Raw genomic sequence first — 14,260 nt, 5'->3', positions numbered from 1 at the left:
CAGTTTTTTATGCACATAGAACAAAAATGGAAGAAAAGTGGTCACTTTGTCATTAAGCTAAAAAAAAAAAAATCTTTTTGCTATTTCTTGGGATGAAAATGTTAAAATTAATTAAAAGCTCTTTTTATGTAAAATCCGGTCAGGAAGCACTCCATATGTTGTATTTTATTGTTTTAGCAATCCAGGGTGCAAATATTGGACACATTAATTTGTAATAGAAGAAAATTTACTGTCTGCACATTTCTGATGGTTTTTCCCTTTTTCCCTTCGATTTGAGAAAATTTCTTTTTAAAATGCACTTTTTGCTTTTTTTTACTTGATTTTGAGAATACTCGAGAATGTCTAAAAATTTGCATATTGCAATGTAATTCATAACAGGATCTATGAGCATTTATTCAAATTAACTGCGGGGAAAATCTTGTGTTCATGAAAATCTGGGAGAATTTGAAATCTGTCTCAAAATTCTTCACATTTAGGAGGATTGGAATTGGAAATATTTTAACTTATATGTAGTCGTGGGAAATCAGGTTTTTTTTTTCCGTCTCATTATCGTGGGGTAGGTGGAGAGGGGGTTGTGGCAGCAATAATTTGGTTGGTACGAGAAGTTAGAGGGGACGTCGCAATCTGCTTAGCACATTCCAAAGAAGAATTCAAAGTTTGTGAATTTACGCAAATTTACACACCACTATTGAGGAGGGGGATAGGTCGGTACCAAAATGATAGGTAAAAATAAACACAGATCATTTTCAGTCTTTATAACACAATTAAAAATGTGAACAGAGAAAAAAGGAACTTTATTGAGGTTTAGGAGAAACAATGGTTTAATGAAATGAGAAGACACATGGATAAGAGGTGATAAGTGAAAAAAGATAAAAAGGTGATTATCCCAGCCCCCCCCCCCCCCCTCCACACCCCGACAAGAGCTGGTTGAAGTGACTATGTCAGTAAAGTTACTCACATATGAATTTTATATTTTGAACTGAACCTACTCATGTATAAGTTTCACAATTACGTGCAGCAAGCACGGACTCACTTCACAAGCCGCACTCCAAGCTTATTAAACACGAGGCATCGTTTTACATCTGGCCAGCTACGTTATTATAATGGGAAGTTGTGTTGTAACTCCCATCTTTTGTATTCTACATTTAATGTTCTTCAGCTATCCGTATCCCATTTAACAGTACATACATCTCTCTTTGTAACTAATGCTAGTTTTACTCCCACAGTTATCTCTGTCTGAATTTCCTTCTCTCTTCCTTTCCTTTTTTTTTACAATAATTTTTAATTTCTTCAGGTATTAAAAAGTCAAACATCCCTCCTCCACTTTCAAAGAAAGATGGGGAGCCGAACAAGGCCCCATTTACCACCGTCCCTCAGTGGCAGCTGGACTTAGCAGAGAAGAATAGGAAGAAGAAAGAGGACACCAGAGAGGATGGAGTGTCTCGACCAGCCAAAGACAGGAAGAAAGAAGATTCCAATAAAATAGAAAATAAGAAACCACCTCTCACCCCTAAACCGGCTATTGTGAGTTAAATAACTGTATTAATACCTGGCTGGAATATGGCTTGGATGTTAGTGTGAAAAAGAAAATAAGGAACCACCTCTCACCCCTAAACCAGATATTGTTAATTAACAAACTGTATTAATACCTGGCTGGAATATGGCTTGGATGTTGGTATAAAATAGAAAATAAGAAACCTCCTTTCGTGCCTTAAGTAGTTGTGTGAACCAACAAGTAAATGGACATGATGCTTGAATAAGTTGGGACAATGGATGGTTAGATTTCAGGGGGCAGGAGGAGGAGGAGGAGGCAGGGGGGTTGCCAGGGGATTTTAATCCAGCCTGGGCGTGTTAATCTAGGACTTTTTGGTACCTTTGATATCAGAGAAGCCATCAGAGATTGTTGCTGAGGTAAGAAAGACATCACTTGCATATATTTATTTGTGCATGTTTTTTTTTTTTTTTTTGCATGCTGGGAATTTTTGTGCATATTTTCCTAAGTCTTGCTATACTTACATAAGCATAACTCATTCAATGTCTTCGGGAGCATAAATCGTCGAGATTATAATCGTGCAAATTTTTCTCTACCCTGACAAAAATTATAGGCCACAAAGAAGAAGTTTGATGCAATTCCTCCTGCCGAGAAAGATTCTGTCCCATCCTGGCAGAAAAGTGCTCACGAGAGACGGAAGAAGAACGAGAAGAACCTGCTGATAGAGAACGGAGAGAAAAAAGATTCGGAAAAGCCCGCTGAAATAACAGCGTCGACAAAGAAAGGTGAGAACTGAAGAGAAACAGAGCCAAAAAAAGAAACAAAATCCAAATATATACTAGAGAGGAGATAGAGAGTGTTACACAGACTGTATCATTAAAACTATTTACTGTCTCTTTGTGGAATAACTTATGGAAAAAAACCTCAAGTGCAGTTTGAGAGTAAAGATCTGAGAGGGGAAGAAGTGCACAAAACTTGAACATCTCAAGTGGAACTCGAATTGTAAATGATTGGTGCTCAACAGTAAGAGTAGATGTCAAGTTTTCTGTAGATCTGTCAAATCTGTCGATTTCGGCTCCAAATCTGCCGACTAATGGCCACCATTATCGACCACAATTTATTCACCCGACATTGAGAAATGTTCCATAAATTCCTGAGAATAGGAAACGGTGGTCGTGAAAAAACGACTGCCGAAGTTTGAGCGTTTGGATTTCTAGGAAAGCTGGGGGCAGTATTGAAGATCTCTTAGCTCTGAGGGTTAATATGGAATGATAGTTTGCAGATATATCAGTTCCCCTGCATTGTTGCCATAGAAACAGAAAACAATTATATTGAGATGACAACCTGAAAGAGTGGTCATATCATGACAACTGAAAAAAAAGAATAAAGAGAAGAAAAAAAATATGTCATGATTAAGTACACATTATGTCCAATTTTTTTAAAATTCAACATTTCCTGGGATCATGTTGTTGATTCTCAGCATTCTACAGAAAACAACCTTTTTGTATTTGTCAAGATCGTTATGACGATCTACCGTTTATATTTAGTTTTATCCTCTTTCCGAATTTGTGGAAGAATACTTTTTTATTGGAGGATGCTGACATAGTGGGAAAAGTGGCATTTATATCAATTTCCACTTTGTTTTTTTCATAAATGCTGTAAAATTCAGATTAATCTAAGGGTGCCAAAGACGATACAAGGTAGAGTGTAAGAGATTTAAGGAGTTTATTTGAACATATGAATATGAAATTCAATAAAGCTGAATATAAAGTAAAACGTTATTCCAAAACTGCTTTTGTGACTCAAACAAAATGGGACCTTGTTCAGGGCATAATGTTTGGTGTAAGGTGTCAATGGGATAATTTGAAGTGATTGTGGGTAACTGCAATCGTGGTATCTTTGAAACATGTCAAATTATGTACTTGTAAAGACTTGAAAATTCAGGATTCGTTTGAAATGATTTGAGTTCGGTAAAAATTTGAAATGAACCTGATTGTTTGTGCCAAAAGGCCATAGGAATGAATGTTAGATATGGCAGAATTAATTTCAGGGAGAATTTTTTTTTGGGGGGGGGGGGGAGTGATATTTATACTATACAAAAATTATAGAAATGTGATGTTATGTGCCAACTACACTAACCCCAGCTTATAACAAGGAACTTTGGCATGAATTTTTATCTGCTAATAGTTTACAAAGAATGACATCAGTCTCAAGCTTTGGACCAGTTGCTGAACCTTTGGCACACCAGATGAACAATTCTTGTGGCTAAGTGAGAAAACAAATTTTATAGTTACTTGCCAAGAGTTGTGCTGTTAACTTACCCACCTCACAGTTTTTGTTAAGTCTCCATCCATGTGTGCTATAATTACTAGGGAATGTTGAGAAGAATAACAAAAAAAAAGTGGTTCAAAAATTTCTGATTATATGGTTGTCAAAACTTCAGTGGGAACATTTTTGTACGACAGTTTCAGTAACGACAACTTGAACCTGACAATTATCTCCCAAATTATTTTCCAAATGTGTTGATATTAAATTAAGTGAATAATCTGAGTGAATCAAAATTTCAAAACTGCCATTTTTGCTTTGATGGGGGTGCTAAGGGGGGTGGGAGGAAGGGATGCGTGTTGGGGGAAAGGGTGATGGGGTGCATTTTTGGTTCCTTGCTTTAGCAAAAGGAACCTATGCAGTCAGGTTGGCGTGTGTGTGTGTGTATGTATGTATGTATGTGTGTATGTATGCGTGTGTGTGTGTGTGTCTGTGACACTTGCTTGGGTACGCTCTATCTCAATAAGGGAATGTTGGATTGAGGCCAAACTTGGACTATAGATCCGCCATATGGAGAAGGTGTGCCCTATTGTTTTTGGTGCTCACAAAGGTCACCAAAGGTCAGTTATGGTCCAAAAACAGAAAATATTAAAACTGCAATAACTCCCAGTGCCAATGTGTGACAAGGTTGATATTTTGGGACAAGTTGTGAACTGGTTAGGGGAACATTTTCAAACTTAATGGTCATGTGATCCGAGGTCACCAAAGGTCAATTAATGATAAAAAACTAGTATTTTTGCGATAACTTCAGAACGAATTGTCCGTTTGGGTTGGGAGTTGCCTCAATGTCATCCAATTGTCGACCCGCATCTTGGTGACCCTTGACCTCAATTTGACCTCTGGTGACCTTTTCGTGTTTTTGGGATTTTTACAGTTTCGATGCTATTTTCAGATGTCAAAGGTACCTTCTGATCATAAATGTCAATAGGTTGACCCCGTGTGACCTTTATGTGCGAAGTTATATGGGGTCAAAGTTTTTCGGTCGGAGTTAGGATGGTTGTACAGACTTTTCGTTTTGTTTTTTGGAATCAGGAGATTAAACTACATCTGAAACCAAGGTCAAAAGGTCAAAGGTCACATTAGAAAAAATGTGCTTATTTTGGGCGGAAACGAGCAAAAAAGAAAATGTTTGGTTTTGATGCTAGATTTGGATATCAAAGGTACCTTCCGATCAAAAATGTCAATTGGTTGACACCCGTGTGACCTTCGTGTGCGAAGTTATACGAGGTCAAAGTTAATTTTCAGACATTTAATGCAACAACTCCCAGTTCCAAGGTGTGACATGGTTGATATTTTTGGACAAGTTGCAAATGGTATAGGGGAATATTTTCAAACTTAACGGTCATGTGATCCGAGGTCACCAAAGGTCAATTAATGTCAAAAAACTAGTATTTTGGGGGTAGAAAATGGGCAAAGAAAAAATGTTTGATTTTTTATAGTTTGATGCTCTAATTTAGGTCTCATCAATCAAAAATGTCAATAAGTTGACCCAAGGTGACCTTTGTATGTTAAGTTATATGAGGTCAAAGTTAATTTTCAGACATTTAGTGTAATAACTCCCAGTGCCAAGGTGTTACACAGTTGATATTTTGAGACAAGTTGCAAATGGTATGGGGGAATATTTTCAAACATAACGGTCATGTGATCCGAGGTCACCAAAGGTCAATTAATGATAAAAAACTAGTATTTTTGCGATAACTTGAGAACGAATTGTCCGTTAGGGTTGGGAGTTGCTTCAATGTAATCCAATTGTCGACCCGCATCTGGGTGACCCTTGACCTCAATTTGACCTCTGGTGACCTTTTTAGTGTTTTGTGGAATTTTACAGTTTCGATGCTATTTTCAGATGTTAAAGGTAACTTCTGATCATAAATGTCAATTGGTTGACACCCGTGTGACCTTCGTGTGCGAAGTTATACGAGGTCAAAGTTAATTTTCAGACATTTAATGCAATAACTCCCAGTTCCAAGGTGTGACAAGGTTGATATTTTTGGAGTAGTTGCAAATGGTATAGGGGAATATTTTCAAACTTAACGGTTATGTGATACAAGGTCACCAAAGGTCAATTAATGATAAAAAACTAGTATTTTTGCGATAACTTGAGAACAAATTGTCCGTTAGAGTTGGGAGTTGCTTCAATGAAATCCAATTGTCGACCCGCATGTGGGTGACCCTTGACCTCAATTTGACCTCTGGTGACCTTTTCGTGTTACGTGGATTTTTTACAGTTTCGATGCTATTTTCAGATGTTAAAGGTACCTTCTGATCATAAATGTCAATAGGTTGACCCCTGTGTGACCTTCGTGTGCGAAGTTATATGAGGTCAAAGTTAATTTTCAGAAATTTAATGCAATAACTCCCAGTTCCAAGGTGTGACAAGGTTGATATTTTTGGAGTAGTAGCAAATGGTATAGGGGTATATTTTCAAACTTAATGGTCATGTGATACAAGGTCACCAAAGGTCAATTAATGATAAAAAACTAGTATTTTTGCGACAACTTGAGAACAAATTGTCCGTTAGGGTTGGGAGTTGCTTCAATGTAATCCAATTGTCGACCCGCATCTGGGTGACCCTTGACCTCAATTTGACCTCTGGTGACCTTTTCGTGTTTTGTGGATTTTTACAGTTTTGATGCTATTTTCAGATGTTAAAGGTACCTTCTGATCATAAATGTCAATGGGTTGACCCCCATTTCACCTTCGTGTGCGAAGTTATTTGAGGTCAAAGTTAATTTTCACACATTTAATGCAATAACTCCCAGTGCCAAGGTGTGACAAGGTTGATTTTTTTGGACAAGTTGCAAATGGTATAGGGGTATATTTTCAAACTTAACGGTCATGTGATCCAAGGTCACCAAAGGTCAGCTAATGTTAAAAGAGTAGTATTATGGGGGGGGGGAGAAAATGGGCAACGAAAAAATGTTTGAATTTTTACAGTCATGCTCTATTTAGGTCTCACCGATCAAAAATGTCAATTGGTTGACCTCCGGGTGACCTTTGTGTGTGAAGTTACATACAAGTTCAAAGTTAATTTTCAGACATTTAATGCAATCTTGCTTGATAATATTATGTGTATTGTCATATATCCCAAGCAAGGAACCACAGTGCCCTTGGGCTCTTGTTAAAGTCATAGACATGACAGAGAATGACATATGTAAATGTTATATTTTATTGGTTCATTTGGGTTTGGTCACATCCTGGGGTATGTAAATGAAGGGATAAGTGTAGGTAAGGGGTAAGGTAGGGTCTGTTGAATATAAAGGATCCAATGTCTGGCTGGTGTGAGGTAACTTTCATGAGGATTGTATGACTTGAGATGAAACATTCTCTTTGCTAATTACATTATAGGGTACTTTTATTCTTGTCCATTTCCAACTGTCTATCATGTTTGGTTTTGAGTTCATTCATTATTCAGTGATCATGACATATATATATATATATATATATATAATACCTCAATCATATTGGTGTCTGGGTAGTTATAATCGTTTCAAATCACTCTTTCTCACTCAGAGTATAAACCTTACAGTGTTTTAGCAAATTGTAGCTCTACATCTCCTCATTGTAACACTTTCATCACAAGGTCTGACACAAACAAGAAGATGAAATTTTGAGGTTTCCATATCTGTCTGAATTTGCATTGTGGTGAGGTTAGGGAAGAAGTGAGGGGGGAGCATCAGGGGTGAGGGTGGAAACAAAGCCCCCTCAAGAAATGAAAAACATGGCAATTAGAATTTGGTTCCAGCATTTGAATCAGCAGGCATGACTCTGTTTGATGCTACCATAATTACGTTTCTACCGAACGGAAGCTTTTTGAAAGATAAATCGTTAAAGTACAAGCCCAAACAGATCGAAACCTTTTCTCATCGCCGAGTCAGAGTTTGAGACTCAGCGAATGCTTGCAAAATTAAAAAAAAAAAGTTTTGCACGTTTTACTTCTCCTTGCATGTCTTTCGCTGCATGGAATGAAATGTTTTGTTTTATGATATTGAAAATTGTGGTTGGCATGTACCTACTTATAGTGGAATATTGCTTGCTAGACAGAACAGAAATGCACAGAAAATATTGAATATTCTCATCAAGTCAACTACATCCCCACCCCCCCCCACCTCCCCTCACGCCTGAATTTCAATCAAAACCTTATTTTCAATTTCATCAGTCCCACTTTAAAAGTATCCCTTTCTGGCTGAAGTGAAGACCTGCTATTTAAACACATATATGCTTGTATCATTGTCCATATATATATATATGTTATAAACCTCTAACTTGTAAGCCACGGTGTATATACCCCAGTCCGTCTACCATGATCAGCTAATTCCTTCTTCTTTCCCTGTTTCAGACCTATCCTGTATAAATATGTTTAACCAATTCTTGCCTCACCCTTTGTTCACTTTCTAATTTGAATGTTATTAATGTGTATATATGGTTGTTATCAGTGGCAGATTCAGGATTTCTCAAACAGGAGGGGGGGGGGGGGACCAGGAGGAACAGGGCCTATAGACAAGTGTCAACAGATACAGAATATCCTAACATTTGATGAAAATTAGTAATACCTGTGTGTAAAGACCACCGGTGCTAAACAACAGTTTGCTGTGTACCGTTATAATGGTCAGAGTTATGTTTGTTGCTAACTCTTAAAACCCCCCCAAATTCTCTGAATATTTTTATTTAAATGAGGGCTGTTTCCCCTGGGTCACCCACCCCCCCTCCCCCAGCCTCCACCTGGATCTGCCTCTGGTGATGTTTCACATATTAATCAGTGGTAGCAGTCATTTTTTGTGATCCTCTTGTTATCATCATCTTCCATTACCCCACTCACTCATTCACACAGGTTTACCACTCATCAACTCCAACATTCCTCAATGGAAGCTGGAACTAGAACGAAAGAACACTAGATTGTTTCAACGATTAAACCATGCGGACTAACCGCCCTTATCATCCCTACCAGATTCTAGCTATCTTATTAAACTACCAGATGTATGCTACTGCCGCACTTGTTTATCCTGCTTTGCTTGCATGATGGCCGTATTTTACCTCCAGAGCCCTGTTTGTGACGTCGACAACTCGATGCCGTCGAAGGAGATATTTCTCGACAGTATTAATGTTTCGTCGAGCCGCTCGTTTTAGTTATGCATGGGTCGCATGAACAGCATGGCTTTTGTAATCCCTACTTTGATTTTATTGTCTTTATGTGTTTCATTAATTTTAATTAATTTGATGCGTTAACTGAAAGAGAAGACCTTAAGATTGATGGTTCCCATAGATTGAAACAAAAATACCAAATAAATATTTATTTTTTAAAAAGTGGTCTGAAGTGAGTGAATATTATAAAAAAAAATTATGAAAGTTTACCTCAAATTAAAAGATAAAAGATTTGAAGGTTTCACCTTTTTACACAGTCATCTCACTGTGACAGTAATATCAAACTAACATTTAGTCTTTATTCCTCCATCAAAAATGGAGGATATAGAACACACAGAAAACACTATTTGATTTAGATTTGTTATCATTTTCAGTAAAATCTGTCTAGTTTGTTGCATCATCACCTCTGACATGGCTTGTTGATGACAGTTCATGAACATGCTTGGTGCATTAGTCAGGGTTCATCCTGCCATTCTGCTTTTCACATTTCATGTACCCGTCAACATCAGGGGAGCTGAATCGTTCAAGTTTTAATGCTATTGCCCTGTGAAAACTTGATGGCCCATGCTATGTTGAACAATCGCCATGACCATGAATATTCACATTTTATCTCTTTGAGTAGCCTTTAAAAGAGCCTCTCAACTTAATGAAAGGCTCTTGTTAGTAAAGGATAATTTGGCGACTACAGAAGAATCGGGTCTTCATAGGTAACTTAAGTCTTAAGAAGAACCGTAAAATGGAGTGAAACGGCAAACGTCCCAAAAATGTGAATAGTTATTTGATCGTTTTGCATAATATTCCAAAGAGATCTCAACATTTGAAGGCCCTTGTTTAGTAACTGATAAATTTCAGTTTGTGGAATCAATAAATCGGCAAATACAGAAGCATCAGTTCTTCACAGATAAGATCAGCTTTCAACAGTTCTCTTTTCCATTGGCAGCAATAAACCACCCATCTTGTGTTGAGTCTTAAAAAAAAGGAGAAAAAAACATGGAAACTGAAATTGGCAAATGTTCATGCCCGTTATGTGAACAACATGAAATGTGAAATGCAAATTGTAAGGGTCGACTTTTTTCTATCAATGCATGTTCCATATATACATATATATCCGTGTATAAATGACTAATATTGTGGACTCCAACTTTCCTTTGTATAAATGTTACTTCTTTGCATGTATTACTCTCATATTACTTATATGTTCCTGCATGCTAACAATTGTTATGGATTAATGGAGCAAATCGTGTGCCATTTTACATAAAATATATATATAAGTCACTCTACTGCATGTATTGAAAGAGCATGTGCACTATTCATTGGGCATTGGCTGATAAAGTCTGCATGAAAATGTGTGCTTCCATTGCTTGCTATTAAGATAAGCAGAATGGTTTTTTTCTGAAGGTGGGGGGGAGTTTAACAATGTATCTTCTCGAATCTCACCTGCTATGCAAGTTTAGCCAGATTCCAGACTAACATTGCAGACACTGGTTGCAATATTGATTCCTAGCTTCCACCAAAGATGAATTACAGTTGGCTTGCTGATCATTTGAAAATTCCTTTAAGGTCCATAAAACTTATGTTAAATATGAAAACTGGAATCTGTTGGCAGGGTAAAAGACATTCTCCCCCAAATTATGGGTTAGATAAAGTAAAGGAACAAGGCATTCCAGAAAAGAAACGTTCGACATGACATGTGTCTTTTTTTCCACAAATTTTCTTCAGGAGAAGAAATATTCTAACATTTTCATACTAGACATGATATTGTAGGAATAGATCCATAAGATTAATTAAATCTCTCTTTATTGATTCCACTGATTTGACCAGGAGTGATTTCCATTCTTGTTCTTGCATTCATCGGTAACATTCTTTGTTCTTTAGACCAATATCTATATCATTTCCATACATCTGTATCAATCTATATTTTTTTCTTTTCGGAGCAGTGTTTCTCTGGTCAGATATGATCATTTCCATGGTAACCCCAACTTCACATTTCCACATTTCTTATAATATCTGTTTCCATTCCATTTGAATAAAACTATATATCACGTGTGACATCCAATCATCTTTTAGTATTGCAGACACATGACATTAGTTTGGTAGATGTTTGTATTGTTTCCTGTTGGCAAGTGTTACTTTACTTACAGTCAGAAGAATGGAGTCGTTACATATATGCAAGATGTGATTAAAAACAATACGACTATGTAGGTGGGGGTGGGGGGAGGGGATCAACACCAACTAACGACTGAACAGCTTAGGTTTTATTGAGTTGGGTTTATAACCCAGAGGTCACTGATTCAAATCTTCTTCTAGCCATAAATGTCTCTGCTCATTGTCCATTAAGTTAATGAACATTAGAAAATGTGAACTGTTGATTTTCTAACAGTTTTCAAACTGTATGGGACCTTAAGTAGTTATCTGTTTGTTACAATGCTATAAACTGGGACATTGTTACACAGTGTTTCCTTATCTGTATGGGGGGGGGAGACTAACAGGACCATCCTTCCTTTGTAAGTTCATCTGTTAGGCTACCCCATCTTTAGTACAGAAGAATCTCCTCATCTGTGTGAGGCTAAGAGGATTGTCATCTACTGTAACTCATAGAAATTCATCTTTCAGTGCTTATGAATTATGCTTATTACAAAAATTTCAGGGTTCTGATTCGTGGTTAAGACATAATGGGTCTCGGTCTAAAGTAAGACATATGGAAGTACTCCATCGGCAGGAACACTTGATGGATATGATTGTTGTAAGACTTGATGAGCCTAAACACTGGACTCATATAAGGACCTCATCTCTCCCAAGAGTCACAGGGTGGTATTATCTTGCTGCAGGGCTGAAACAGTCCCCCACCCCCCACCTATCAGCAGTAAGATGCAATAGTTATATGGTGAAGGCTTCATACCTCCCTGGAAAGTGCTATTTTGACTTGTCTAGATGATACCAAAGTATTAATAAATATTTAAGTAGGTGAGGAAGAGGTAATAAATAGATAGAGCCCTCTCAGACCAGTCAGTGAAGGTTGTCATTCACAGTATCTCGTATCAAAATCCTGTCACTTTCAGCGATGTATTAAAAATATAGTAGCGTGAGACAAAGGCAGGTCAAGTATATCATTTTTGGGGAAGATCACTTCATATTGCCAAATCTTTTTGGACCTCATTATCAGGAATTTACTTCTACTTTTTCATGACCCTAAGAAAAGGGAAAATAGGAAGAGTAATTATTTAAGATCTGGTGATTGCAAATATTGTCAGGACAACTTTAAATAATTATTTTTGACTCTCGACTGAGAAGTATCAATATATTAAAATCTCAAATGAAATGCTTTTTACCACCTGTTGAAAATCTTTCCATTTAATACCAGCTCTCCTGTTCTTTGAAACATATTTAGTATGATATAAGTTATTCTGTGTCCTCTTAAAAATATCAGCAAGTTACAGAATTATGCAAAAAGTGGTGAAAGGTTTTTTTTTTAAGTACAATTTGATTGTTGTGTAAGTTTTTTTTATAGACCATTGGAAAGAATCTCAGAAGAATGGACAGTTGCTCAAAGTCACTTTTTAAGACGTGCACAAATTTCTTAAATTAACTGCAAATTTTTTGAAAACGGAAAAATAATTTGGTAGATGTTATTCCAAGTCAGGCCATACAGTTAGAAACTGACAAATGATATATGCTCTCTTTGTTGAATTTTGTAACATTGTGTGTTTATTGACTTCAAATATGTATGTACCCCTCGGTTGTGTGCACTCGAAATGGAATCCATAATAATGAAAAGTCATGATTTCAGCTTTTGACAGAAATTTCAGTGTGTGTTATCTGCTCTGATTTAATAGTGGTTTTTGAAAAAAGGCAGGTTTTGAACTGCAATGTTAGTGTATTATTTGGCAGTCCTGCTTGGTGTATTGCTGTAGATCAAATCTTGCAGCAAAAATTGGAAATTGAAAAGTTAGTCATTAATTATTATTTTTTTTTTTTAAATTCTGGTGGATGTAAAACTACGTCAAATACTCTCTCATCCATAAATCCAGTGAACCAAACAGTCTTTCATGATGTATCAAGGGCCTTAAGAAATGATAATAAATTAGCATATTATTAAATAAATTTGCATATTGTGACATAAATTAGCATAATATTAATTATGTATGTATATCGAACCTGTCATATTTATCTTTGTATTAAAACCAAAATATAAAGCAAGTTAGTTTTAATGTACTCTTTTTACTAATTTGGCATTTTGAAGCAAATTGTGACTTTTCTGAAGTTTGAATAGTATAGTGCATTGAATCTTCTTTCTGAAGAAATTAAATTAAAGGTGGTATATTGTTATAAAAAAAAAATATGAAGGAGTGTTTTTCAGGGTGGTCATGCCATGCCATGAATGGAGAATTTGTAAACCAAGCCATTAATGTACATTATCTGTTGCATGAATGTGTTCTAAAAATGGTGATGATTCACACATGTTTTGAGATGAACACAGATTTCAACAGTGATAGAACAACTGTTGTTAGAACCGGTGGTAGAAATGACCGGCCGTATTTAATAATGGTGGTTTGTCTGTCCTTTCAACATTAATGTTAAGATGATGGTTTGTTGGTTACGTATTATGTTGAAATACTGGAAAAATCCATCTGCATGTTGAACAGACCGAGTTAATGGAAGCGTAATATTTGTAATGACCATGTTCCGTTACAGTTGAACGAATTCCAGACAAAACCTGTTCCATGAAGGGAGGTCGAAATGAGTGAGCCATTCTGTAGCAGTTTTTATTAACCTTCAGGTGGTAACACGATTTCCTTGGTAATGTTATATTTCATTAGAACCAAGCAAACAGAGAAAGATGTGTAAACTATGACTGTGTAAGTTAATAATTCTTCTCTTTAAGTAGAAAATTGTGCATAAAAATGTGGGTGAAAAAATGAGAAAAAAATTAAAGATGAAAATCTGTACATTTAAAGTAATTATAAACTTTATATTTAAATTGTTTAATTGATCTCTTAATATTGGAACATTATCGTATGATATTGGAGAAATTGAGAAAATGTTTGAAATACAATGGCATATTTTTCAATCTATTTTGTTGTCTATTTTTGTTTGTGTTTGTCTAAAGGAGCCATGTAAACTTTGTCAGTACATCTACTGTACATGTGTTAGAGAATATAAACATATTAAGCTTCACCACTAATGGTGATAGGTGGACCAGCATAGAACAGATGTGTCCAATAAATTTATGAACTTTTTTTTCTACTGTGAATACATGCAACTTGTATAAGTTGCCAACAAATAGTTGGCCAAATAGTTGCC

General features: G+C 36.3%; 1 protein-coding gene across 7 annotated transcripts in view; it reads left to right on the top strand.

The window, feature by feature from the left end:
• The window catches only part of LOC139981066 (uncharacterized), a 79,287-nt gene extending 65,260 nt beyond the window's left edge, over positions 1 to 14,027 (top strand). For all 7 annotated transcript variants that reach the window (XM_071993220.1, XM_071993216.1, XM_071993218.1 and 4 more), the window contains 3 exons: positions 1,295 to 1,524; positions 2,106 to 2,277; positions 8,649 to 14,027. In XM_071993220.1, coding sequence (XP_071849321.1) covers positions 1,295 to 1,524; positions 2,106 to 2,277; positions 8,649 to 8,743 — 497 coding nt within the window. In that variant the 3' untranslated portion in view covers positions 8,744 to 14,027. The remainder of the gene's footprint in view (positions 1 to 1,294; positions 1,525 to 2,105; positions 2,278 to 8,648) is intronic.
• Positions 14,028 to 14,260: the final 233 nt, after the last annotated feature.

This window comes from Apostichopus japonicus, chromosome 15 (genome assembly GCF_037975245.1).
Source record: "Apostichopus japonicus isolate 1M-3 chromosome 15, ASM3797524v1, whole genome shotgun sequence".
NCBI lineage: Eukaryota > Metazoa > Echinodermata > Holothuroidea > Aspidochirotida > Stichopodidae > Apostichopus > Apostichopus japonicus.
This window is presented reverse-complemented; position numbering and strand designations above follow the sequence as displayed.